Genomic DNA, 27,657 nt, shown 5'->3' with positions numbered 1-27,657 from the left:
GTGTCACCAAAATCCCAAATGACATGGGGGCAGAACTGTGTGCGAAACTGTTTTTGTTAACTTATTTTCACCTATATGGATGGGGCTTTAACTACCTCAGTGGAATCACCTGAAAATGAGAGGTTTGTGCTCCCAGCTCCATGGGAGTCACTGTACACAAATGGATTTATTTCCTGCTTACATGCTGATCCCACACTGCTTAGGTAATATCATAATTTAGTGACTTCAAGGCTGGAATTGACTCCATGCTGAGAGGTGACTCCTCTCAAATAATCCCCATCATCTTCTGCACCCTCTCAAATAATCACAATAACCTTCTTCAGCCTGCGAATAGGGCTATTTGGTTTATTAAACAACATTATCCTTGTTGAGGATATGCTATGCCCATACCAGAGAGCGCCACTGCACAGGATAGGAGCATGTGCTCTCAATTTAATGATACAGGATGCATGCATTGCTTTAACCAAGGAGGCCCAACTGCCTCAATCTGCCATGGTGGGCTGAAAGAGTAGTTATTGGCCAACACTGCTGCTATTTCTGTTGCTTTGGGCATTTCTGATCTTTGCTTGCATGGGAATTTGCCCACAGAGTGTCCCTGAGTTACTTCAAGAGGGTTTGGCAATTATGGTGGGGCAAGACTCGAGCACAAATTTCAAAAGTGTTTGGTGATGGGTATGCAGTACAGTGTTTATGGTGAATAATAGTCAAATGTGCCTCAAAATAGCCTGGTAACATTTTGGTAGCACAAGACACTGGATGCTGATGACCATGTAACTGAACAGAGAATGAAGCCTGATGATTTCCTTTTCTTGCTGGGTTGTTTGGCACCTCCCCTCCATCAAACCAGGAGGGGTTTATAATGCCTCAACTGCAGGCTTGCATACTTCCCAGAGGGGTTGCACTAAAGCTCTATTTGTGTTGCTCTCCTGGGACTGCAAACACAGTGAGCTTGTCAAATACGTGCCAGTCTGCAAAATTTAGCAGGCCACATGTTGTGCAGACTTGCTCTTCAAAATGAGCCAAGGTACAAAGACTAGAAGGGAAACATGCTGAAGTCAGTTCCCTTATTTCTGTCACCTCTGTTTCTTTTTTTGGCAGTTCTGCCAGAGCCAGGGCATCGAGTATCTGACAGGCCGGGTGTGGATTGGCCTCTGGCTTATTGTCTTCATTTTCATCATTGTGGCCGCTGAGGGCAGCTTCCTGGTGCGATACATCTCCCCCTTTACCCAGGAGATCTTTGCCTTCCTCATCTCCCTCATCTTTATTTATGAAACATTCTACAAACTTTACAAGGTGAGCTTTGGATCTGGATCTGCCTGGCTGACCTGCTGGTATCAACTCTGTGCCAGCATTATGAGACAAACTGTGGGTTATTGATGACTTCTCGCACACCACCCTTGAGTAGGAAGATTTACAACTCTTCCGTCTTTCATGGGTGTCTGTAAGTGTCCTCTTTTCTGACACTATATTCGCAGGTATTTACAGAGCACCCACTACTGAGGTTCTACCCACCAAATTTTCCAAGAGATCTAAATGGCAGCACATTGCCTCCCGATTCCATGGCTCTTGACACTCAGATGCAGCCCAACACTGCCCTGCTGTCCCTCATCCTCATGTTGGGAACCTTCTTCATTGCCTTCTTCATGCGCAAGTTTAAGAACAGCCGTTTCCTAGGAGGAAAGGTGAGGCTCCTTCCTAGGAGGAAAGGTGAGGCTAAGGTCTAAGGTAGCAAGAAGTGTGGTGGTGTTTCCCCATACACATTTTGGTGGGGCACCTAGTCTTTCCATTCTACATGTTCAGTGAAGCAGGGTTTTTTTTCCTGTGCTAAGAGCAATAATAGGTGGAAATATTGTTTTGATCCCCTTCCATGGATAGCTTTTTATAGAGAGAGCTCTAGTCAATACCACGGAGGCCAAAGGTACAGTACTTCCCCCAGGATGCTGAAGTTCAACCACAGAAATGCAGAGCCTCAGCTGGCCACTCCACAGGGCACCTTTCCTCAACAAAGTGCTCTTCAGATGTTTTGGACTCCAACTCTTACCAGCCTTGGGCTCCATGGCTAACGGTAAGAGATATTGGTAGTTCTAGCCCAAAGCATATGGAGGGCACCAGGTTGGGGAAGGCTGCTCTGGGGCATGCCCAAATGTTATCCAGATACCATTTTGAATCTGGCTGGCATCCCCATATGATTGACATATAAGGTGACCAGGGACTGGCAGTGTAGAGGTGGAGAGAAGGGTCAGACATCTTAGCATCATCTTTAAGAACTTTATTCTACTATACCAAACCTCATCACCAAGCATTTTCAGGCAGAGTCATATTCTTTGTGCAATGGTGAGAAATTCTTCAGTGGATGAAAGACCAAATAGGGTCTTTTGGGCTCAGCGCCCGGCAACATCTCCAGCATGCCCTGTGCTTACTTTCATCTTGGTCTGTAGGCCCGGCGAATCATTGGAGATTTTGGAATCCCTATCTCCATCCTGGTCATGGTTCTGGTGGACTACACCATCACTGATACATATACCCAGGTAGGTACTGCCTGTTCCAACTCTTCACCACCCAGCGGGTATGAGGGACATGTGTTTTTCGATGAGTTTGGACTTTAATCTGAGACTTCCATTGTCTATGTGGGTGCCAGCATCTGTGTCTTCTCAATCAGTGTAAATTTCACATGAAAGCAAGACTTCTAAACAGGAAACAAATCCAGTTCAGGCCATTCTGTGAGTTACATTATTGAATGTGTCCCTGTTACCTCTAGCTGGATCGTCTGTGGAATGTATGGTCACCTAAAGACAGAATGCATGTCTAGCTGGGCTTCCGAATAGTGTCAGATGCTATATTGGCCTAGGGTGTTCAGGTTGGCTGTGGTGGCTGTGCTGAGAGAGGCATACATGTCTTTTATGTGCATACAAGCTGTAGTTTAGAATTGCTATCTACAACTGGTAGTTTTATCATGTTAGGCTGGGATTCCTTCTAATCTGCAGTAACTTCAAAATGGGGTTGTGTTTAGGACCATCAGTCTTTGTTGAGGACCACCAAGAAAAGATGCAAAATCTGCCATGTGAAAACTCTTGTGATCCCTGATCAGTGTTCTAAACTAGAAATAGAGCAAGGGAAGTGGGATATTACAAAGCAATGCGGATGTTTTGCATCCCAGCCACAGTTCCCCTGTGTGACTGCACAGCCCATCATTATATACATATAGAGAAGTAGAGCCCACTGCAGACAGTGCACAGGTGAATGCAAGCTCAGTGAATGCATCTGAGACCCATTAAGACATACACCCATACGCCAGTACAGGCATGTCCAATTAACGTGACTTTGACATAGATGCCAAAATAGAACAGCACATTCCAAGCTTTCTGTGCCATTCCTAATGGAACTGGGACCTACTGGTGAAGGGTGGGTAATAAAGTTCTTGTTGATTATGATATCTATTCCATGCAGAAAACAAGACTGATGTCTTTTCCTCCATGTTTTATGCTGTCACCACAGAAGCTGAATGTTCCCTCAGTGCTGTCAGTCACAACCCCCAACAAGCGTGGCTGGTTCATCCATCCCTTAGGAAGCAACCAGGTGTTTCCCATGTGGATGATGTTTGCTTCTGCCATCCCTGCACTTCTGGTCTTCATCCTTATCTTTATGGAAACCCAGATCACCACGTAAGTGCCAGGCCTCCACACTGGGGGCCAGCTCATTTTGTACCTATCACCCTGTAGAAATGCTAAATAAAGGTAAAGGTAAAGGGACCCCTGACCATTAGGTCCAGTCGTGACCGACTCTGGGGTTGCAGCGCTCATCTTGTGTTATTGGCTGAGGGAGCCGGCGTATAGCTTTCAGGTCATGTGGCCAGCATGACAAAGCCACTTCTGGCGAACCAGAGCAACACACGGAAATGCCGTTTACCTTCCCACTGTAGCAATACCTATTTATCTACTTGCACTTTGACATGCTTTTGAACTGCTAGGTTGGCAGGAGCTGGGACTGAGCAGCAGGAGCTCACCCCGTCGCAGGGATTCAAACCGCCAACCTTCTGATCGGCAAGCCCTAGGCTCTGTGGTTTAACCCACAGTGCCACCTGGGTGGCTAAGTAAAATTAAATAATTGCAGCAGCTATAATTGGAATTGGTGTTGGGTGGGAAGAGAATTCAGAATCAAGGGGATGCACAGAGGTACCCCTTCTGAGAGGATGTGACAACAGGCTACTAATTTCATTTGTCCTTGCTGTCTACATTGAATAAGGGAATACTGTTTCCATAGCTCCCAGGAGGTCTTTTCTATAGTGTGATGCATGTTATTTGTCTTGTATGCTCCCTTTGCTGACCACATGCCTTGATTCTTCCAAGTCTCCCAATTTGAAAGAGCTGCTGCAAAAATAATAACAATAAATTCAAAATACCGTGTGCCACTGCTCCCCTTGCTGGAGCAAAAATCTGTTACATTGGTCACTGAAACTCATGTTTGTTCTGTCCCCCCTCCCTTCCTATCTCCTTTGCAGCCTTATTGTCAGCAAGAAGGAGCGGAAGTTGATAAAGGGATCGGGCTTCCACCTTGATTTGCTGCTCATTGGTACAATGGGAGGGCTCTGTGCCCTTTTTGGGCTGCCTTGGCTCACAGCTGCCACGGTCCGCTCAGTCACCCATGTCAACGCCCTCACAGTCATGAGCAAGGCCATTGCACCTGGTGAGAAGCCAAAGATTGAGGAAGTGAAGGAGCAGCGTGTGACAGGAGTGCTCATCGCTGGCCTTGTTGGTGAGGTCCATACAGAGAAGCTTGTTTTCTGAGGTGGTTGTGTGCATCTTAGATCATTTGAGCAACCTGAATTTGTTCTGCAGGCATTCATTCCCCTGTGTTGTAGTGACACTCTCTTCTTGTGGCATACTGTGGTGGTGGTGGGGTGGAGCTTGTGGGAACATGGCTCTGTGAAGCTAGTGGATACATACAGCAAATCTCCTTGTTCTTTCTAATCATAGTTCTGTGTCTCTATATAAGCACCAGGCCTATTCAGTATATATCCAGGGGTGTACATGTGTGTCAATGTCAGGCATTGCCCCATGTTCTGATCGTGAAGTATGGGTGTACCTGTGTGTAGAAAGAGAATGCAACACTGTATCCTGCTCTTCAGGCCTGTCCATCGTGATGGGGAATGTCCTACGCAAGATCCCATTGGCTGTGCTGTTTGGGATTTTCCTATATATGGGTGTGACGTCACTGACTGGCATCCAGCTCTATGAGCGGCTCCTCCTTATCTTCATGCCATCCAAGCACCACCCTGATCATGTCTATGTTGTCAAGGTAGGTGCACTGGGGGAGTGGGGAGTGGTGAAAGGGGTGGCAAGTTCAGTGGGTGGCAAGTTGAGATGGGCCTGTAAATAAAGATGGGGAAAGACATGCAGCGGCTGGCTTGACTGGCATGGGGAGGAAACCACTTACTGAGTGGTACCAGCACAGCTTTATGAGAGATAACCCTTCCATAGAAGGGAATGGAGTATTACACTGAAGGTCTGGTACTTTGTCAAGTGCTAAAAAATAGAGCTGCCCAAAGAAGGTGCATCATCTGGCTGGCTTACCTTTAGGTGAAGACCTGGAGAATGAACCTGTTCACATGCATCCAGCTAGCCTGCATTGTGCTGCTGTGGGTGGTGAAATCCACTGTGGCATCGCTGGCTTTCCCATTTGTCCTGATCATGACAGTCCCCCTGCGACGATTCCTGCTGCCACGTTTCTTCCATGAGAGAGAACTCAAAGCGGTAAGCAAATGCCATTGCCTGTTATGGGAGTCCCAGTCCTTATTCAGCCATTGGTCTAAAGTGTATGCATCAGATTGGTTAAATGGTCAATATCATATCATAACTAAAAAACTTTTCATGGCATCATGATATAATGTTTGAAGCTGGAGAACAATACTGTCCTGCAGTACTGTATTGGAGAACCAGTTTGGGGGGGCACACATTGTGAATTTTCCCAGAGACAACCCAAACCTGCCTGTAGACTCACTGTGCTCTGAGGTCTCTACTCTGAAAAAGATGGCCTTGGACCACCTTGTATTTGAATGGCTGCTTAACTCTTTTCTTCTGTCCTTCCCTCCCACTTGCAGCTGGATTCCGAGGATGCAGAACCAAACTTTGATGAAGATGGGCAGGATGAGTACAATGAGCTTCACATGCCTGTGTGAGAAGTTGGCATGTGTCTACTGGCCCTGGTACTCCCTTGGCTTCATGGGATAAGCCTTCTTTCCTTGAGCTTTCCTTGAACAACCACCAACCCGAAGTGGCTTTGAAATGATTGTGGGCCTGGACCAACTGGCAGCTGTGTCATAGCCCTTCAAGGAAGCTCCAGGCCACAAAGGAAGTTTGGGCCAAGCAGCGCAAGAGATGCTGCCTTCTGGACAGACACAGAGTATTGGGCCAGCACCACCACCCCCGATTTCCCCCAAGCAGAGCTTGCTGGTGTTTGTGCTGTGCCATGCGTAGGCCAGAGTAGGTACCTTAGCCAGCTCTCATTAGCCTCCTCCCCTCAGAAGAGAAGTAGACTGCACTGTTTTGCTAAGGGGAGAACAGCAGCAGGCCGGCAAAGGAAAAGAGCAGCTAGGTCCTGCCAAAAATGCCAAGCCTGATAGCATTCAGGCAGAGCCAACAGATTCCTGGGGTGGGAGATTTCACATGCACCAACTGGTCTCTCCATGCGAAACCATTGCTATTCAGTCCCATGACTGTGCCCATGAACATTCAACAGCCTGTGGTCCACCTGCCATTCTGTATGATGTCCTTAGCTAAGATTTCCTGCCCACAGAAGACTCTCAACCTCTTCCATTTGAGGAATGGCAGTGATGATTGCTGAAGCCAGTAAACTGCTGGGTGAGTGAGCAAGGGCCTTATGCACCCTGATTTGCTCTGCAAGTATAATGCAGGTACTTGTGCAATATCCATGTGCACATGCGTCTGCTTGTGCACGGTGATGTGCCTGTTCTCACCATCTCTCAGGACAGCCGTAAAGGTTGCCCAGAGTGTAGACAGTGATTTGTGAAGTAGATCTCCACCCCTCAGACAGGAAAAGGAAGTGCGGGTAAAACTTGCCAACATAACCTGGAGACCAGGAAACAGCTAACCTAATGATTGAATGAAGACTATGATCATCTCACGGTCAGGAAATCATCACACAGATTTGACACCACTCTTGTGGCTCACTGCCCTCTTCAGGCCCAGTGGAAAACAGGAACTCCCAACATAGTGTAGTAGGCAAGCGGCAAAAAGCCACACCAGGTATAAACACTGGCACCTTGGCCTTTGCCTGATCACATAACAGAACCTCTTACCTATTGTACTAGACTTTGTGCTTCAGACTACAACTCCTTCAGTATTTCCAGCTTCATCTTGTTTCTTGCTGTAGCCTCTTCCTCACAGCTCCTGCTCTATTCTCCATCCTCTGCGCAGCTATTGCATTTCTCACCTTGTTCTTGCCGTGTAGTGGCCCCAGCTTAAGCAAGATTCACTACCAGATCCAAGTCTCCAGGAGGCCACCCCCTAGCCTGGCCTTGGCAACTGGAATGGGGATGGCTCTGAGGAAGGTTGAGGTACTCTGTCACTGTGGCATTGAGCCATTGCATTGTATGAGCCCTCTGTAGCAGTTGGGGCTTTTCTTCATTCATCCCTTGACGTTTCCAAGTTGATGGCTCCCCATTCCTGGCTCCTCCTCAGCCCCTCACAACCACTCCCCCAACACCATCATCAGCTGCTTTCTTGTACTCTTAAAACCTGCTATTTTCATATTTCCCTTCAGCTGCCATATAAAGAAAATTCAGATTATTGTGATAGGACTAAATTGCAGAGATATATGCATTTGTTTCAGTCACCGAATCTGATTTTTAGAAACAGAATACTGTGCTCCCTTGTACTTCATTGGTGAATGTCGTGTATCTAGTCCTGGGCACTACACAGGTGGTGTGTTCCTTGCGGTTGAGCACATGCACAAACACCATCAGTGCAAGGTTTCAAAGATCTGCTCTCCCACTGGGCCATCACATGGGGACTCTACACTGTGATGTCCTGTAGCTAAATCTGTTCTGTTAGATTACGTATATGGAATAATGGGCTGTGCAAATGTGCCAGCTGTGACTCCTGCCGTGGCCACTCATAAAACCATGAGGCTTAAGAGTTTGGCTCATGGAACTACTCCGGGCCGTTGCTTGCTCCCTGTCTATAAAATGGAGGCTGTCCCTCCCCACCTACCTCAGGGGCTGCCTGCTGATGGCTGGATAGTTATGAGGCCATGTTTTCCTCTACTCATTCCCAGCTGGCTGCCAGCCTGCCCCACCCATAGACAGTGACCTCCATTGTGCCCTGCATAGCCAGGATTAGGAAACTTGAACTGTTGGGGGCAAAGTCCCTGGTACTCTGCCTGTGCATTACGACTCCTCTGAATGTAATAGGAATGGATATGCACCAATAAACCCTTCACTGGAGCATTGCGCCTGGGTTCTTGATCTGCGCACCAGAAACAGACAACTCAGGAATAGCCACTGAAGCAGGATCATAGGAACAAACTGGAGTATGGTAGCCCCTTCCTAGCATGACATAGATGCATGTATTCTTAACATAAGGCAACATCATTTGTCAATATGCTGGTCTGAGGCTTCAGAAACCTGAGAGATTCCAGCAATAAGGCCGTGTGGAGGCATAGCTTGCTAACTAGGTCTGTTTCTAGAAAATGCACATCCCTGTGCATACATTCCTGTTGCTGGAATCTCTCATGTTTCTGAAGCCTCTGTCAAGCATATTAACAAATTGACGTTTGGCTGGCAGTGTCTCTTCAAGGTCTATCAAGCTCATGATATTGAGGCAAAAACTAACATCAAATCATCCCTCCGCTTAAATTGCACATTTAAAGGTGGATTTTCCTTTACATTGCATAGAGAGGCATGTAACAAAGGAAAACAGCCTGCTTGTAAGGAAAGAGAGGGGAAGCACACATCTGGAACCCTGCAAGTGTGTTTTGTGGAGCAGCGTGAAAGCAGGAGGTCCAGCAGAAAAGAAGTGGGCAAGGGAAGGGTAAAGAGCCCCTTCTGAACTGCTTCTCCACTCCAAATCATCCTTTCTCAAAGCTGCTTTCCCCTAACAGAAGTAGCCACTCTAGCTTTGTTAAATATGGTTGTAAAGTGCAGTTCCACTCTAAACAAGGAGCTTTTCACAGCCTTCATGAATGCCTGCAGGAATAACATTCTGTAGGCAATTTCCCTCCAAACACCTGGGCTGTGCCAGGAATGGCCCTTCTCTGATGCCTTCTCAGAAGGAATGAATTCTGGTGAAAATCGAGGCTTTCTCAGATGACCTTGGTAGCAGAGGCTGGTCAAAGAGGTCTCAGGCTATCATCAAGGGAAAATTTAATAACATACAGTTGTACCATGGCTCCCAAATGCCTTGGGAGTTGAACGTTCCAGATCCTGAACGATCGAAAACAGGGAGTGTCCCAGTTACAGGTAGGTAGCCGTGTTGGTCTGAGTCGAAGCAAAATAAAAAAATTCCTTCAGTAGCACCTTAAAGACCAACTAAGTTTATATTTTGGTATGAGCTTTCGTGTGCATGCACACTTCTTCAGATACACTAGAAACAGAAGTGTCAGACCCTATATATATACAGAGGGTGGTGGGGGTGGGTGGGAATGGGAGATGGGCTGATGGGAGTGGTAAACCTGTAGATGGGTGTTAATGGCTGCTGATGGCTGCAATTAGTCCTGGGCTGAGGTGCTAAAGAAAGCTTGATCATGCATAATGAGATAAGAATCCGATATCTCTATTCATCCCAGGTGCTTCCATGGTTTTAAGCTTGGTAATGATTTCCAATTCAGCAACTTCCCTTTCCAGTCTGTTCCTGAAATTTCTCTGTAATAAAACAGCTGCTTTGAGATCTTGTATAGAATGTCCTGGGAGATTGAAGTGTTCTCCTACTGGTTTTTCAGTCTTATGGTTCCTGATGTCAGATTTATGTCCATTTATCCTTTGGCGTAGGGTTTGGCCTGTTTGTCCAATATAGAGAGCTGAAGGGCACCGTTGGCATTTGATGGCATACACAATGTTAGAAGATGAGCAATTAAATAGTCCTGAGATGGTATGTTGGATGTTGTTGGGGCCAGTAATGATGTTGTCCGGGTGTATGTGGCAGCAAAGTTGGCATCTGGGTTTATTGCAGGCTCTGGTACCAGTGTCCATGTTAAGTCTGGTGGTTGTATTATTGTGGGTGAGGAGTTGTTTAAGATTGGGTGGCTGTCTGTAGGCAATGAAAGGTCTTCCTCCCAGAGCTTGAGAAAGGGAGCTGTCATTGTCCAGGAGAGGCTGTAGATCTCTGATGATGCGTTGTACTGTTTTAACTTGGGAGCTGTATGTGATGACTAGTGGTGTTCTGTTATTTTCTTTTTTGGGTCTGTCTTGCAGCAGGTTCTCCCTAGGTATCAGTCTGGCTCTGTTGATCTGTTGTTTAACTTCATCAGGTGGATATTTTAGTTCTAAAAAGGTTTGCTGTAGATCTCTTAGGTGAGATTCTCTGTCTGTAGAGTTGGAACAGATACGGTTGTAACGTAGGGCCTGGCTGTATACGATGGATTGTTTGGTATGTTTGGGATGGTAGCTAGAAGCATGTAGATATGTTTGTCGGTCAGTTGGTTTTCTGTATAAGGTGGTGTCTATACGTCCATCCTGTATTTTTATAGTAGTGTCCAAAAAATGTATTTCTTGCATAGATTGGTTCATTGTTAGGTTGATGGTGGGGTGAAAGTCATTGAATGTCTGGTGGAAGGTTTCCAGGGTCTGTTGTCCATGTGTCCAGATAATAAAAATATCTTTTGGAATTCTTTTGGAATTCTTTTCCAAAATTCTTTTGGAAGTCGAACATCCGATGGGGCTTCCAATTGGCTGCAGGAGCTTCCTGCAGCCAATCAGAAGCCATGCTTTGGAAGTCAAACATTTCAGAAGTCGAAAGGACTTCTGGAACGGATTCTGTTCAACTTCCAAGGTACGACTGTATTTGTTTTAAAGTTATAACACCACTTTGCATGTATATGGTGCTTTTTCAAGTTATCAAAGCCTTTCCCATACATTACATTGTTACCACAGCCTTGTAAGATGTCAATAGGGACGCTAGGGCTTGCCAAGCAGAAGGTCGGCGGTTCAAATCCCTGCAATGGGGTGAGCTCTCGTTGTTCGGTCCCAGCTCCTGCCCACCTAGCAGTTCGAAAGCACGTCAAAGTGCAAGTAGATAAATAGGTACCGCGACAGTGGGAAGGTGAACAGCGTTTCCATGCACTTCTCTGGTTCGCCAGAAGTGGCTTAGTCATGCTTGCCACAAGCTCCGGAAGCTGTCTGCGGACAAACGCCGAATCCCTCGGCCTATAGAGCGAGATAAGCGCGCAACCCCAGAGTCGTCCGCAACTGGACCTAACGGTCACGGGTACTTTTACCTTAAGATGTCAATAATACCACCTCCATAGTATAGACTGGAAGCTGTAGGTAAGCTGTGGCTCTCCAGACCACTAATGAGGAACCTGTGGCCTTCTACAACTACAACTTCCACCATCCCTAACCATTGGCCATGCTGGCTGGGGTTAATGAGAGTTGGAGTCCAACAACATCTGGAGAGCCACTTGTTTCCCCCATCCCTGGACTTGCCTGAAGCTACATCCTGTTACTTGGGTGGGATTTGAACCAGGGTTTTCTCTGGTCAAATTCTCAGCTACTGCGCATCAGAACTCTCATTTATTGTACAGTAATGGCAAGGTCTAATTGCAACAGAAAGGGTGGTAGCCTTCTCAGGGTAGTAAAAAGCACTTCTGGCCTCCACCACACTCTTAAACGAGTTCAAGGTGCAGCAGTAGCTGCAGGAGCACCCCAGGTCACAAACTTGAGTAGCCAGCGGTGGCTGAACTCCATCAGCAACATGTGTCCCCGTTTCCCCCCATCATGCAGTCCACTGACTATCATGACTTCAAGTCATGATTGATTTCATCACCACCACAGACTGGTTCTCATTTGGAATTTGGTCAGCTTCCCCACCCAGATTCTGGTTCCTGTTTTGCTTCCCTTTACTTTATCGGAAAACTTCTTGGTGGCTGATACTCTGGGGAAATACTTGTCACCAAGTTCTAGTTCTGTTTTATAAACAGCTGCATGCGCCGAGTGTATGGAAACCCAGACAAGTGAACAAGGAATACGCCATGTTGAGCTACTAACAGTCTCTGTGTGTGTGTGTTAAAAACAGCATCTCAGCAAAATATACACATTGTGTACTCGCTACACTACAGTGGAACAAGGTCCTGTGCTGTGCAAGCAAGAGCTATCCAAACCCATACAGAAGCTAGCAATTCTCACTTGCATCCTACCTTGCACAACTGTAGCTATTACTAGAAACTGGAATTAAAGCTGCTGCTACTAGATGCTAGACTAGAGGATGGGTTTGGGAAGGGTGTTCTTTGCAGGTTATGGACATTCCAGGGGCAACAACAGATCTACCTGAACAGTTTTCACCAACAAAAGAGACACCATGCCGAATTGTTTTATTTAGCAATCAATATATATAACCTACCCCATCCCAAACTAGAACACCAACTGGTGTAAAAAAATATATATGTTAAAAATCCAAACTCTCTACCACATGTTGTTGGATTCCCAACTCTGACTCTCAAAGCCAATGATTAGTAATGATGGGTGCTGGGAGTCTTCTGGAGGGCTGCAGATTTCCCACCCTTGCTCTACCAGCTTAAATCACGCCTCCCCAAGCTACCTCATTCAAAAAGGCTTCACAGTGCTTCCAAATAACTGTTCAAGCTTTGGTTTCACTGACTCTGCAACAAGACAGAGTTCCATAATTGTTGTGCAACCTTTAGGTATGTTGGCCCCAAGTCATTTAGAACGTTACAGGTTAAAACTAACAGCCCAAATTGCGCCCAGACGATCACAGAAAGCCGTTACCAATGTTAGAGCAGTGGTTTAAAATGCTCCCTGTGACAGGAGATGGATCACTGTGTCTCACACTGAATGGAGCTTCTGGATAGTCATGAATGGCAGCCCAAAGTAAAATACATTGCAGTGATCAACCTAACGAAAGCTAGGCTTGGGGTGGTATATATTAAGTGATGCACCCAGAGGCAAGTCGACCTTCATTTGAGAGGCAGGCAACCAAGCAGAAGGGAGAGTCTCTGTTTCATTGGCACGCTGAAGATCCAGGGGAACCTCTTCCCTACCCTGCAATAGCTGTGCAAGCCCCTGGCAGCGTTCCTGCAGCTGGAAGAAAGATAAAAGGACACACATTTCATCTCTCAAAGGGGACTGAATTTTTCCATCCTTTGTCCCAAGATTGCTATTCTCCCTTTTGAATCCCTGCGTTCATCGCCCTTTGGTTCCACCCGAGACCCAGTTCCATGCAGCCACAGGCCCACCACCTTCCAGCTGCAAAGGATCTAGCCCACTCTGTTTCTGGGCTGGCAGCATACTGCCCACCTTTGGGTCCCACAATCGGTTAACTTCCTAGCTTCTTACTGTATTTATTGGTCGCATAAGGACTGGCCTGACCTCCAACTCTAGCAGCCAGTCACCTTGCAGGATGCTCTTGCGGTATTCTTCCAGCCTCAGCTGCCTCCCCAAGGCATCCAGCTCACAGAGAACAGCCTGGCGCTGTGGGCAGGGCACACTCAAATGTTCTTTCTCCAGTTGCTGCTCAAGGGCTTCCAGTTCCCTTTCCTTAGCCACCTGGTGATGCCGCAGGTTGGAAATACTCTGGTTTACCTCCTGAATCTCTGCTTCCAAGCTCAGAGAACGTTCCTCCCGCCACAGCAGGGACATGAGTTCCCCACGGATCTCGTGCAGCTCGTTCCTTCCCTGGCTGGCACTTGTCAGGCAGGTGCCCCTCTCGTTGCTGCACCTGCTGCTGCTGGCTTTCGGTGGCAGCCAAAACTCCAAGCAATCATGTTGGGCTTGAGGTAACCCAGGTTGGCAAAGGGAACTGTTGTACCCATGGTGTTCCGAGCTGTCTGCAGCCAGTCCTTTGCCTCTCTTGGTTGAGCCTAGATCTGAGGGCACTGGGCGGGTGCCGTGGCTGCTGGCATGGCGCTCCACCCACAGCCTGGCAAGCTGGGCAGTAGCCAAGCCCTTGTGAAAGAGGTCAGGAACCAACCTCAGGACCTTCCCAAAGGGACAGGCATTGCCAAAGCCCTGCACATCAAGCCAGCTTTGGGGGCTGAAAAACTGCGCATCAATTGTGTCCCCTTTCAGGAGCAAAGCCCATTTTCTCCTGGCAGAGAACAACTGCTTGGCTGTGCGTGCAACGGATGCTGGGGCATGAAGGCCATGTCCTCTCCTGTGTCCAAAGGTCAATGCATCAAGCGAGTCATCATTAACGTACAGGTTTTCACACAATGGAAACACAACCTTGGTGTCAAACGACCCTTTCAAGGAGCCCAGGTACCGCACATAGGAGACAAACCAGGAGATGTAACTGGCAATGTCACACTTATCACAGCCAGCTGTGATCCTCACTCTATCCTGTCCATCCTGCTCCCTGGACTCAACAAGCTGTTCCAGCTGTTCGAGGCTCTGGATATCTGCAGCAGGGGACAGCAGCAGCAACACATTGTAAAGGGTGTCAATGTCAAAAGCTTGCTGGCAGCTTCTTATGTGTTCCTCAAAGGACTGGATCTGATCTTGCAGAGCAGTATACAGGGCTTCCATCGATGCCATTAGCAGCCTGAGAAAGTAGAATGGGGAAAGGTTAAGTAAGTTGTGAAAAGCAACTTGGCAGGCAAAGCTTTCCCTGTCACTGCAGTTGTTAAAGACACAGGATTGTGATCAGAAGAAAGCAACCCTCAAAATAGAGGTGTGTAAACAGTGGAGTCAAACGGCAACGAAATGCAAAAAAATTGCAGCCTGTGACAATTCACTATTTACAAAATCTCTTCATACCTTTGTGCAGATCCACTTAATACCAACTAAGGACAACACCTCAAGCATCTGATATGGTGGGCCCTGGGCCACCAAAATTCAGTGCTTCTGTTGCTCTTGTTTTCCACTGGAAGCTATAACCCTCATGTTAGAGTGACAATGCAACCAGAGTAAGTATTGAGACACAAAGGTGTCTGTGGTCCAAAGAGGTGCCACCCCCACCCCCCCTGTATGAAAAGTATACCCAGTTCCCCCTTATCTCAAACTCCTCCACGGCCCCCAACACTCTCTGCAGTTGGGAACTTACCTCCTCCAGGAACAGCAATCGCCTGCAGAAAGAAGAACCAGGTTATGTCTCACTGCACAGAGGGACAAATAAACACCCTTTGCCATGGACACAACATGTTCGGACACGCTTTCAGCAGTGCAACAGGGGAACTCAGTCCTTACAACTTTAGCTGTAATCAGTGGGGCAAAACCTGCAGTTGGCATAAGCCAGCCACGCTAGCAAGGGAGTACTTGTAATAAGGGAAATTCCTGTGCCACAACTAACAGGGTCAAAGGACCGGATGCCAAGGAAGACAATGCTCCTTTAGCATTAAAAGTGAGCTTTTCCTCATCCCTGTGGAACAAGCCGAACATGTACTCCTAAGGCAGCAGTGCCACACAGAAACTTACTTCTTTTCTTTACCTAGTGACCCTGTTGCCAAGGTCTGCTTTCCCTGGTCAGAATGGATGTAAAAAAAAAAAAGGTAAAGAAGCCCTGGATGGTTAAGTGCAGTCAAAAGAGACTATGGGGTGCAGCGCTCATCTCGCTTCAGGCTGAGGGAGCTGGCCTCTGTCCACAGACAGCTTTTTTACGGAAATTTCCTAAACTGGAATCTTTTCTCCACAACACGCATCTGAATAGCCTACACCTGTCCTTTTCTCATTTCACTTCCACTGCCCCCCCCCCCCGCTGCCTTGGACCCCACGTCATCTTCCTTTTGCCTAGTGCTTAACAAAGAGTCACCTGGAGAGAGAGAAATGTTCAGGTTTAGAAGACGGACATGCAAATGAAGAAATGTTCCCCTGGCGGTTGGTAACAGGGAAGTGATCAGATGCCTGGATTTCTGGGGGGAAAAAGAGGAACTGTTCTCTCTGTGTTAGAATCAACATCCTAGCACAGCGACACAGCAGAGGCCCTGTGGAATGAGGATTTGTTGCCTTCTTGGAGAAACAAGAGGGAAGGCTTAGCCAGGAAGAACCACCAGAGCAGGCTCTCTGGCAAAATATGCACATAGTGTGTTCTTTGGGAGAGACACCGTCCAGGGATAGTGAAGGGTCTTGCACTGATTAGTGCTTATAACAGGGGTGGGGAAACCTTTCCAACCCAAGGGACACATTACTTCACACGCAACCATTTTTCTACAGTGGGCTTCATTCCAGCCGCACAAATGTTAGAGGGCTCAACACACACACACACACACACACACACACACACACACACACCAGGCACAGCTCCCATCCTGCATCTATGTAAGCAAGAGGTTTGGGCACAGTTCGAAGACACATGCCAGCCAGGCAAAAGCACACGGGGAGGAGGGCATGGTAGAGGGGAGAGGCGAGCAGGGTGGCCTGAGGAAAGTTCCAAGGGTTTGAAGGTCTGCGTTAGACTCCTGGGCCTGAGTTTCTTCACCCTTAGTCTTTTTAGGTGGGCATCATAAAAGTTGTGGTAAGGATCCCTGTTTCTCTAGCATAAGCACTGGATCCCTAATTGAGAACCAGGATCCTTTTTCTCCCCCATCCCAATTTGTGTAACATCTTTCCTGATTAAGAGTTCTGCAGAGTGCAGACCTCAAAACTTGCCATGATTTTGTGGCCTTTGGGTTGATCCCCCAAAGAGGAACTGTCCAGCTGTGGATTTTGGATTGTGCTTATGAACCAAAACAGCTACCTTTATTTTTATGTAATTCTTGTGAATTTCCCTAGGAGGCAGCAGAGTGCCAGAGCTGGCTCTAGTAGCATAATCTTGGGGAAAGATGCAGGCCTGGATGAGGGGCAGGGGGAGTGTTTAGGTAACTTGCAATTACCCTACACACGCACTGAGGAATATAATGTTTATTTCACTTCGGTGGTTCTTAAGTGTCACAAGGAACCACATTATCTCTTACCTTTAGTGACTGGAAAATCCTCTTTTTAGCACAGTGCTGCCAATTTATGAAGCATGGCGCAGGGCCAGGCAATAACTAGTTAATTCCACACCATGATTCCAAGAAGGTGAATGGGCACTTTACTATTTAGTATAAATAATGGGCAATCTCCACGCAGGCAGTATGAGGCTTCAAAAGCAGGTTTGCCCATTGATCCTTCCATCCTAGGGCTTACTGTGCTTCAGAGCTGCTGTTAGTGGGGTGGGGGTGGGGGTAAACAGCAACTACAATGCAGGGAGGCCAATGAAGGAGATGGTTGTGAAATGTCCCAGGTGAAATGAAGATGTTGCAGAAGCACAAAAGATGTATAGCCCTGGCCAAGAAAGGCACTACAAATTACTGAAAAGGTGGTGGTGATTTCAGCTGGATGTCCTGCCTAACCTTCTGCAGTGGAAGTGCGTTCTGACAGCCCAGGAATGGAAAACATGTGGCCCTCCAGATGTTGTTGGAGTCTCAGCTCACTTCAGCCCTGCTGTAGTCCAGGGGTGGGGAACCTTAGGCCTGCAAGATACCGCTGGACTACAACTCCCATCATTCCTTGCTCAACAACATTCATAGGGCCACAGGTTCCTCATCCCTGCTAGTTGTAGGAAGGACAGAAATGTTTCCTAGGTCAACCCAAACTATTTATTCTGCAACTGCAATTGCAACAAGAATGTGGTATCTACTCCATGCACAAACACACACACTATGCATGACCCACATCAGCCATTACATCACCAACTCATTTCTGCTTCCCTTTCTGAGTATGAACTTATGCAGCCAAACAACAATGCCAAGCCAGGAAGAGTTAATATGTACCAGAGACAGACACATTTAATCCAAGCTGGCTTGAAGAGGTGGAAAATATGCCAAACTTTGGGAGATACATTGCTTCATAAAGAATACAATTTCAGCAGTGCATATTTTATTTATTTATTTTTTTGCCACTTGTAAACCTGGTTCCTCTCTATGCACCCTAAGCCAAATATTAGCATATGGTGAAACTGGAGAATCTTTTCCGATAGACCTTCTGCACACTGAGTTTACAGGGACACAAGCAGATGTTCAGCCCCGCTAGGTAAAAGCAAGGATAACCCGGAAATGTGTGTTCTGGTTTTTGAACGATTTTCGGAAGCCAAATGTCCGAAGCGGCTTCCAATTGGCTGCAGGAGCCGCACTTTGGTTTCTGAACGTTTTGGAAGTCGAACAGATTTGAACAGATTCCGTTTGACTTCCAAGGCATGACCGTATATTTAAAATAATATTATTAGGAACAAGCTGAAATATATCATCTCATAATGAAGGGTATGCAACTGAAGCACGTTCTCACCAAAGCTCATCAGCCATCGCAAATGGAAACTGGAAGGAACAAAACCCCATCCTACGCCCAAACCAAAAGAGTAAAGGCTTAGCATTCAACACAACCGAGGAGACCACACTTTCTTCCACACCCCTCCTCCAATAAGGGGAAGTGTGTACAAGATATTTCCTCAAACAGTCTTATGATTAGCAAAATGTCTCATAAAAATGGGGTGTGGAGGAGTAATTAATAACCCTGTGCGAACAAAGCACGTTTGCAGCTTGTGCATTGCTGAGTGAAACGATTGTGAACTGAGGATGGTCTGGACGATTTTGGACGGGACAAGCTTATAACTATGGAGACAGGTGATGGCACTAAGCAGTTTGTCTTCCCTATAAAGTTAACATTTAAAGTTAACATTTAATAATAAACAAGCAAACCATGGTCTAACGCCATCATTAACATTGCTGCTGCTGCTGCTGTTTTTATTGTTGTGGTTGAAGTTAGAGCTCCTTAAGAGCTAGGAGGGTCCTAGAGATACTAGGGTCTAAATGATATCCACTTAGGGCAGACCACATCTACAGTGGTACCTCTACTTACAAATAACTCTACTTACGAATTTTTCTACTTACAAATGGAGCTCCGTCCGCCATCTTGGATGCGGTTTAGATAGGATTTTTTCTACTTACGAATTTTTAGATAGGGTTGCTTCGACTTACGAATTTTTTCTCCCAATGCATTCCTATGGGATTCGACTTACAATTTTTTTTCGACTTACAAATGTGTGTTCGGAACACATTAAATTCATAAGTAGAGGTACCACTGTACTACAAAGTCAGCAGCCACTGCCCAAGCTATTGGAAGAGGCAGCTATTGCATTGCATTGTCCTTGCCTGTTCTCGGCTTGCAGTCAGAAACATTTTACATTCGGAATGTCAGCCACTGGGCAGCTTTGACTGGGATAGCAATGCCCTTTAGGCAACCCCCTTCTCTTCTGGTGGGAGCAGGTGTTACAGGTCCCCAGTGTGATCCTGTGAAAGCCTCTCACACCCCCTTAATCTCATTCCACCGGAGCAAGGGCACAGCTGGTGTGAACACGATCCTATCTCAAGGGAGCCAGGCCTAATTCCTACAAAAGCAACACAGAGAGGGGGCAGAAGCAAGTCCAGAAAAGGTCACCGATTGAAAATGCAGAAGACCAGAGCTGAGCAATGCCCAAGCCTCTCTCTCTCTTCCAGCACTGTCAGAGCAATGCAGCACACGTTTGTAGCCAGACAATGTGTCCAGTAATGTTGACATGTGTTTTAATCTGGTTTTTAGCATACTTTTAAGTTTATTATTTTTGAATGTTCTTAACGTAGTTGTTTCTAACTGGGTTTGGTTAAAAAAAAAACACCCTAATAATTTTATTATTTTATTTTTATTTTTGGAAATCTCTTTGAGGTTATATTGCAATGAAGCAGTGTAGAAATCCTGTGAAACAAAAAGACAATAGTTTCCAACTGGTTTTTGTTGAACCCAACACATTTTTATTGCTTTTATTCATAAGAAGAGCACTACCCTGTTTCTCCGAAAATAAGACGTAGCCATAAAATAAGCTGTAGCAGGATTTTTTTTTACCATTCAAGGAATATAAGCCATACTCTGAAAATGTACAAAAGCAAACCAGCAAATCACAGAAGTCTCTAGCATAAGTAACAGTTGTTACAGGAACATCAGCAGAGGACTGCAGAACTGTTCTGGTTGTGAAATTATTTCTTTCCTGCATAGGCATTCCTTCACATTCATTTCTACCACAAACACACGCTCCTGGGGCAGATAAGAAAGATTTGCAGGATCTGTTTATCCTGAGGTCCAAATCTGAAGATTGGCTCGAGCCTATCTCATGACACACATTCAGGCAGATGTCCTTTGAGCAAGCAGAGAGCACATTCACAACCCACCATGAAGAGAGCGGACACATTGCAACAAGGAGCAACAGCTAAATAAAACCTCTCTTGCACAACAAATCCACTCCCTCCTGCCTGCCCTGGCAAAGAAAAAAGTCAAATTTTTGAGGGGTAAGAAAAGAGACAGAAAACTACACTGGAAAAGCAAAAGATAGCAGCACCTTGACGGCAACATCGTATAACCTTCACACAACTCTTATGGAAGCAAATCAGGCAGATTGCCCAATGTACGCTTGGTCTGGAAGAAACCAGAATTCATCTTCACATTGGAGATTTATGAGCTGACACATTTTAATAGCCATGCAAGCCGATCAACATGAATACAGTAAGCCTGAAACTTGCATGCATTTAACTTGTGTGCATTCAGCTTTACGTGCATGGAGGGAAAGTTGAATAAATAAGAAAGGGGAACAGAAAAGGGAGGGGTTCTGGGAAAAAAATGTATTTGGCAATCCCTACTCATCATTGAACCCAATGGGTTTTGACTACAGTATACCCAGTCCCCAGAATGTAACACCTGTGTAAGTTGTGGGCCTATCGTAAAATATTAACCTCCCCAAACTTCCTTTCCCTGCATTAGTTTCCACGCGCGGCTCTTGAGGGAAACAACTGAGTGTTGGGTTCATATCAACCCATTTCTCATTACAAGAAATATGTTGGGCGATGAACAAGCCCAACAACTGCAGTTGATTAATAAAATATTGAAGCAAATCTTACTCAAAGTAACACGACTGCCATGGAATATGTCTGAGATTATGACAAGGATGGGGAACTAGATGTTGCTGGATTTCAGCTCTCATGTCCTCAGCTAGCATCGCCAAACGCCAGAAATGATGAGAAATGTGGCCTAGCAGCATCTGCAGTGTTGTAAGTTCCATGTCTCTGGATTGTGAGATGACTCAGATAAGTTGTATTCCTTTGCTACAGCTGTGCACGCAGAGATCTATCTTATTTGTGCAGAGCTGTAGAGCAACAGCTGCAAAGCAAAACTATATGCCGCAGATGTTAACCATCCAGAGGACAATCCTCTGTTTTGAGGAGTCACCTCAACTAAAGCAACCACAATTACGTGCATTGCTAAGCGCTAAAAGATCAAAACCTAAACCCAAAGGAAATTCAATCCACTCTTATGCATCATTACCATGCAAGGCTAGATAACCTCCTGATTTGCTGAGACAGGCGAGAAACACACAAAAATGAGTTCCCCACCACAGCTAACTAAGGCAGATTCATCAAAGCATACATTCCGGAGGGGTATCCCTGTTAAGTCTTCTGGTAGCAAAAACAGCAAAGCGTTTTGCGTCACCTTAAAGCCTTATCGTGGCATAAGATTTCATGGGTTAGAGAGTTCACAGCTGATGTTGTGGGCTTTAGTCCAAAAAAGCTTAAGCCACAATAAATCTACAATCTTCTAGATGCCACAAGACTCTTGGTTGTTCTTTCATAACAGTACAGATGTGGACTGTAGGAGTTACAATCGGAAACCATTAGAAAAACTGGAAGAATCGTGATCGTGTTGTAAAAATTTACAGAGCTACACGGTCCTAGAATTAAGTGGATCCTTGACCCAGGAAGAGTCCAGGTATCCTGGCAGGCAGACGAAGTTTGAGCGTCTCCTGCCTACCAAATAACAGAGGCCAAACCAGGACGTACGAAGCAAGGTACTTTATTTATTAAATAATAAAGCTATTGCAATAGCGATCCGTCCACACAAGCAAGTTGAAGTGAAGGGACCCCGAACAAAGGAAGCTTCACAAATTTATAGGTTTCATTTCCAATAGTACAGAATTGCATAAAAGGTGGGGAAATGGGTTCTGGGAGGGGGTAATCGCGAGAGGACAAAGGGGTTGATGGAATTCTTGATGTAAGATATCATGGTGATAGTCCAGGTAATGATTATGCATGTCTCCTTATTGTTTGACAGGAAGACTCTGCGGATGTGGGAAGATTGTTGATAACACCTGTTTATCAAATAAAATTGTTGTTCTCACTGAAAGTGTGTATTTGAGTCGTGCTCTTTTAGACTGGCTAGGTGGCAGTGTGGTATCAAGAAACAGTGGAAACAGTCCGTAAAATATGTTGTGCCACAGAGGTGCCTATTAACTTGCAACAAAGTTTATACAAATATTCAACGTTTGCAATAGAGAGAAAGGACTACACTTAAAGTTAAAGAAGAAGAAGATATTATACAGTAACTAATAATACACAGAGAGGATACAATTCTAACAGCGGTAAAACGTTCACAGTTCAGAGCGATGTTTGACAGCTTATAACATTTTATCAAGGACAACGAACTAAAAGCTTAGAAGGGTGCATAAGTGGAAACCTTTGCAAATAGTAGAGTCAAACAATTAATTCTTCAGGATGGCAGGATTTTTTAAACAGGTACAATTTGATAGAAAGGTTCAAGGTATCAGTGCAAGGTTATATTATTGCGGTTTCGTAAATAGATACAGTTTCATACAGAGTAGAGAATAGGGAGATGCATCGGGTAACATGATAGAGGACACCATAACATTACTAAAGGAACAACGGAATAGTTTATTAGGGATAAATATATATATCTTAAAAAGGTCCATGGTTCAGCTGAATCTGGGTCATGAAAAGTACAAGGGAGGGCACCTCAGGCGGGGATTTGGGAGGGTGGAAGTTCCGAGAATGGGTGATCGTTATCGTTTTTGGTTATCTAGCTGGAGGTGCGATTATGCAAGTTTCCATGTGGGTGTGAGACAGGATTTAGCGATGGCTTATGTAAAAGGGTGCGTGTGTTTTCCAAGAGGTCTGGAGGAACTGTCTGGGTCAGCAGGGGATTAATTTACCTTGATACGGCAGAATAGGCTTCTCTTGACTTTTGAACCATGAAGTCAAGAAAATGGCTTCTCTCTGGCTAAACTGTCCCCTCTCTGTACATTGGTAGTCTCGTAATGCATGGGGGCAAATTCCTCTTACCCTGCCCCTTATAACATTTCCCCTCTCTGCGGATTAATTTTTAAGTAATTAAAAATTATTTCCGCACACCGGGGTAATGTACTCCCCACTCCCAAGGTGGAACATCGGTACTATCTCGGGGAACTCAGGGGAAGGACATAACGGAGCTTGAAAGGAGGTTGGGGAGGGCTTTTGTCTGCGGGGAGTTAACATAGCCGGGAAACATTGGAGGCAACAGCAAAGGGAGGTAAGGAGGAGGATCAAAGATAGAGCTAGAAAAAGGGTGCCTTTCACGATTTCCCTGAGCCAGGAGGCATTGGGAAGCCACGACCAGATATCCCAGTCTGAGACCCCTTCATTCTGCACCTCGTGGAGATCTTTTGTTAGGGAATCGATGGCTCGGAGGTGTGCTGTTATATTCAGGGTCTGATCGGATACATACATACAGCACTCCGCCCCGATGAGCTTACAGGTCCCGCCCTGCGCTGACAGGAGGAGATCAAGAGCCAAGCGGTTCTGAATAGAGAGGGATCGGACCTGAGTGAGTTCTGTTAACACTGCTAGCGTGGCGGCCTCAGATTCATTGATGAACCGCAACAAAATATCCGTTAGTTTTAAGATGTCCATATGGTTCGAGAAAGCCCCATAGGCTGGGAACACTGCGCGGAGCCAGGTCTCTGCCTTTGCCTTAGGTTTTAACGGGGTAGTCGGGGACCTCCTGTTTCTCAAGCGGCCGGTAGGTAAGTCCTGGGTTACCCGGAACCCTGGGTGTATGTGGCCGAGGAAGCAGGATCCTCTCATGTGAATACTGACCCACGTATAACCTCGGGAGGAACAGAGCCAGAATAGCCCGCTGAGGGGTTTCCCAATTCGTCCGGTGCTAAAGGCTTCTATGAGACCGTCAATGGGTGATTCTTGAATGAACGGGAACAAGACGGCTGTCAGGGCAGACTTGAGATCAGGGTAAGAACGGGAATGCGTGTGATTCCTGACTAAGGTGAGGTCCTCTCCGGGGTTTATTAAGATCGTAACGGGGCATTTGCTAGAACCCACATGGCTTCCAGTTCCTGTAAATTCTCTACAAATGGGTCCTTGGGACTCACCACTCAGGTATATATACTGTGAAGTGGGCTTTAAGAAAGTAAGGTTCCGGTTCAGGAGGTAGGTACTCTTATACTGTTGGAGGGTTAGGGGGTTTGCAACGAAAGGCACTCCCTGCTCTATGTGGGATGGGATATGGGTGCAGATCCAGCAGTCAGTTAAATTCGTGGCATGGGCGGCCCGCTGAAGGAGCTGGACGTACGTATTACTTTGCCATGCAGAGATATCGGAAATGCGCGGGGGCAAGGGAAGTCCTGTAAGGTTGACGTTTCTAGGGGCAGTGCCGAGGGGCTGTAAAGGGTCCTGTCGGTGGAGTAAGTGTAGGTCAGTTGAGACTCCCCCGCATCTCTGGGGTCCTACATGGTCCCATTCCGTACTAGCCCCACCTCCAACTGAGTGTAACCATCCCTCGACATACCTATTTCCTTCCCAGGTTGATGCCGTCCCTATGTCCCATATACAACAAAATTTTCGAACGCAGATACCTTGAATGGTCGTAGCAGTGGATGGATTGGTACACATGAATCCATAAGTCCAAAAGTCATAATGCATAGAGTCCGTGTATTCCCCCCAAAGTCCTTGTCCTTGTTCTGCAGGGTCAAAAGTCTTAATAGTGGTGCCCCATTGGGTCTGATGAGAAGTTCCATTGTGGCAAGTTAACCGGTTCCAGGAATGGTCAAGGGTAAAGAAAGCACGTCCCAATATAGAGAAGGAGGCAGACCTTATAAGTAATTCCCAGGTTTGGGTGCCTCGCAGTTGGGGTCGAAAGGCATGTGGTAGCCACCTCTTAGTTCCGGGAAGGCAGAATTTGAAGTCTCCAAGGTTGTTCAAGGAAGTAGGGTCAGAGGAGTCGACGGTCCGATGATCCAGGAAGAAGAACTCAGAAGGAATTTCTCCACAATTGAGCTGCTGGGCTGCGACGTAGGTGATGAAGGCGAGACAGTATCCCAGGAGCAGGGTCCGGTCCATCTCACGGGTTGGCAGAGGCGAAAATCTGTATAAAAATAAAGAAAGAAACTCGACAGACACGATACAGTTAGGGAAGGGAGGGGGTGGTGGTTTTTGGGTTTGAGAAAGATAAGGGAGGAGGGTGGGAAAACTGGGTTGGGTTTTGGGAAGGTGGTATGAGAAAGGGAAGGTAAAACAAAAACTGGGGTTTCAGGTCCCGCTCCCGGTGTCGTGGCATTTCTGTTTCCGGAACTGCATTCGTATGGGTGGATGATCTGGGTCGTCTGGTTCAGGTACTACAAGGATCTTTGACATCCACTTCTCCAGGTCTCCTTGGTCACCTTCCTTGGCCGTTATTGGGATCGAGGTGGGTTCCTCGGGAGGGTCTTGGGGGGATTCGATGGCTGGCGCGGGATTGTCGAGTGGGACGGTGTCTTCGGTGGAGTTGATGGAAGATGGGGAGGTCCTTGCAACGTCACCCAGGTCGTTGGGGTTTGGTGCGGACTTACAGAAGGTGTGATGAATCCAGGCAGAACGTTCAGAGACCTTGATTGCAGTTGGGGTCGTCAGGAGAATCTGGTAGGGTCCTTCCCACTGGGGTTGTAAGGTGGCTCGCCTGTAAGTTTTAACCCAAATCCACTGTCCAGGCGTGAAGGAGTGAGCATCGACATCAAGGGGAACATTCTGACAGGTCGCTGCATAATGGTGTAGTTTCTTTAGTTGTCGTTGTAATTGTGTAACATATACAGTCAGTTCGTTTTCCCCAGTCTCTAGCTCAGAGACGGGGAGTTGGGTGGTATGAGTCGGGGAGGGTCTGGCGAACAGGAGTTCATAGGGAGATAGTTTCAAGAGTCCTCTCGGCTGGCTACGAATATTATGTAGGACTAACGGAAGAGCATTTATCCATTTTAGCCCGGTAGCCTTACAGATTTTTCCCAATTGGGTTTTTATAAGTCCATTCATCCGCTCCGTCTGACCTGAAGAGGCCGGATGGTACGGGGTGTGGAGTTCCCATTTAATTCCAAATGCCTTGGTGACAGACTGAACTACCTCTGCAGCGAAATGTGTCCCACGGTCAGAGTCTAATCGACGTGGAACTCCGTATCTGGGAATTATTTCCTGCATGAGGATTTTGGCAACGGTTTGAGCATTTGCTCGTTTGCATGGAAAAGCTTCTGGCCAACCTGAAAGTCGGTCTGTTATGACAAGTAATTGTTTAAACCCCATACAGTTCGGGAGTTCTGCAAAATCTAGTTGTAGGCTTTCAAAGGGTATATATGCCCAAGGTCTAGACCCTGGTGGTTTGCGTGGTTCTTGTTTTGGGTTGAATCCGGCGCAGATGGTGCAATTTTTGGATACTGCCTTCGCAAATTGGTGTGCACCTGGGGCATACCAATGCCTAAGGATGCTGTCTGCTAGGCGGTTTGCTCCCCAGTGTGTGAAATTGTGTAAAACCCGGAGGTGGCGGGGTACCCAGGCTTTAGGCATTGCTAGACGTCCGTCCGGCAAAACCCACGCATTGTCCCTTTGGTGTGCCCCCAGTTGTTGCCATGAGCTTATTTCTTCTACACTAGCGGTGCGATACATTCGATTGAAGTCTACATCGGCTGGAACTAAGATGGCTTGAAATTCATTTTCATACATTTCCCCTCTCATGGCCGCTGCCTTCTGGGCAGCGGCGTCCGCAATACTATTCCCTAAGGAGACAAAGTCCGTGCCATTTGTGTGTGCTTTGCAGTGTATTACTGAGATGGCCTTCGGGAAATGTATGGAGTCCATTAGTCTTTTCACTAGCGGTGCGTGAGAGATTTGTGTTCCTGCAGCTGTTAGGAATCCCCTCTGTTTCCAGAGGGTACCCGTAGCGTGTACCAGTCCGAAACAATATTTGGAATCAGTATAGATATTTACGCGCTTGCCTTCACTCAATTCGCAAGCTCTGATAAGGGCAATAAGCTCAGCTGCCTGCGCACTGTAGCGCGGGTTTATAGGTGCAGCTTCTAGGATGGTGTCGTGTGTTACCACAGCGTACCCAGTTTGTCTTGTTCCAGCCACGACCTTGGAACTTCCATCTGTAAAGATTGAGATATCTGGGTTTTCCAAGGGAAGGTGGTCTAAATCTTCCCGTGGCCTTTCGGCCAAGCGGACTGCTAAGGTGCAATCGTGATGGGGGGTCCCGTCGTCGGGCAGAGGCAGTAGGGTGGCTGGATTTAGGGTATTGACTCTTTTAATGCGCACGTTGGATGGTGTGAGCAGGGCAGCTTCGTACTGATTTAGTCGTTCGTTACTAAAATGTTGACAGTTTCGTAAGTTTAACAAGGTGGCTACAGCATGTGGTAC

At 46.6% G+C, this 27,657-nt stretch overlaps 2 protein-coding genes across 6 annotated transcripts in view; one reads left to right on the top strand and one right to left on the bottom strand.

Annotated features, from left to right (window-relative positions):
• SLC4A3 (solute carrier family 4 member 3) overlaps positions 1 to 8,595 on the top strand; it is a 58,478-nt gene extending 49,883 nt beyond the window's left edge. Inside the window, exons 16-23 of one of the 2 annotated variants that reach the window (XM_035126521.2) lie at positions 1,099 to 1,293; positions 1,476 to 1,682; positions 2,439 to 2,528; positions 3,496 to 3,662; positions 4,499 to 4,752; positions 5,126 to 5,295; positions 5,577 to 5,750; positions 6,098 to 8,595. In XM_035126521.2, the coding sequence (XP_034982412.2) occupies positions 1,099 to 1,293; positions 1,476 to 1,682; positions 2,439 to 2,528; positions 3,496 to 3,662; positions 4,499 to 4,752; positions 5,126 to 5,295; positions 5,577 to 5,750; positions 6,098 to 6,175 (1,335 nt within the window). In that variant the 3' untranslated portion in view covers positions 6,176 to 8,595. Of the gene's footprint in view, positions 1 to 1,098; positions 1,294 to 1,475; positions 1,683 to 2,438; positions 2,529 to 3,495; positions 3,663 to 4,498; positions 4,753 to 5,125; positions 5,296 to 5,576 lie in introns of both variants that reach the window. The other variant, XM_060277910.1, reaches the window with a different exon arrangement.
• A 2,848-nt stretch (positions 8,596 to 11,443) lies between these two features.
• Positions 11,444 to 27,657, bottom strand: part of LOC118090610 (uncharacterized) — a 29,512-nt gene continuing 13,298 nt past the window's right edge. Inside the window, exons 1-3 of one of the 4 annotated variants that reach the window (XM_060277914.1) lie at positions 15,228 to 15,360; positions 13,523 to 14,726; positions 11,444 to 13,267 (exon numbers count right to left, since the gene is read on the bottom strand). In XM_060277914.1, coding sequence (XP_060133897.1) covers positions 13,082 to 13,267; positions 13,523 to 14,726; positions 15,228 to 15,313 — 1,476 coding nt within the window. In that variant the 5' untranslated portion in view covers positions 15,314 to 15,360 and the 3' untranslated portion in view covers positions 11,444 to 13,081. Of the gene's footprint in view, positions 13,268 to 13,522; positions 14,727 to 15,227; positions 15,361 to 27,657 lie in introns of those variants that run through there. The other 3 variants (XM_060277916.1, XM_035126510.2, XM_060277919.1) reach the window with 3 other exon arrangements.

This window comes from Zootoca vivipara, chromosome 1 (genome assembly GCF_963506605.1).
Source record: "Zootoca vivipara chromosome 1, rZooViv1.1, whole genome shotgun sequence".
Classification (NCBI taxonomy): Eukaryota; Metazoa; Chordata; class Lepidosauria; order Squamata; family Lacertidae; genus Zootoca; species Zootoca vivipara.
The sequence above is the reverse complement of the archived record's forward strand: the minus strand, read 5'-3'. Positions and strand labels throughout refer to the sequence as shown.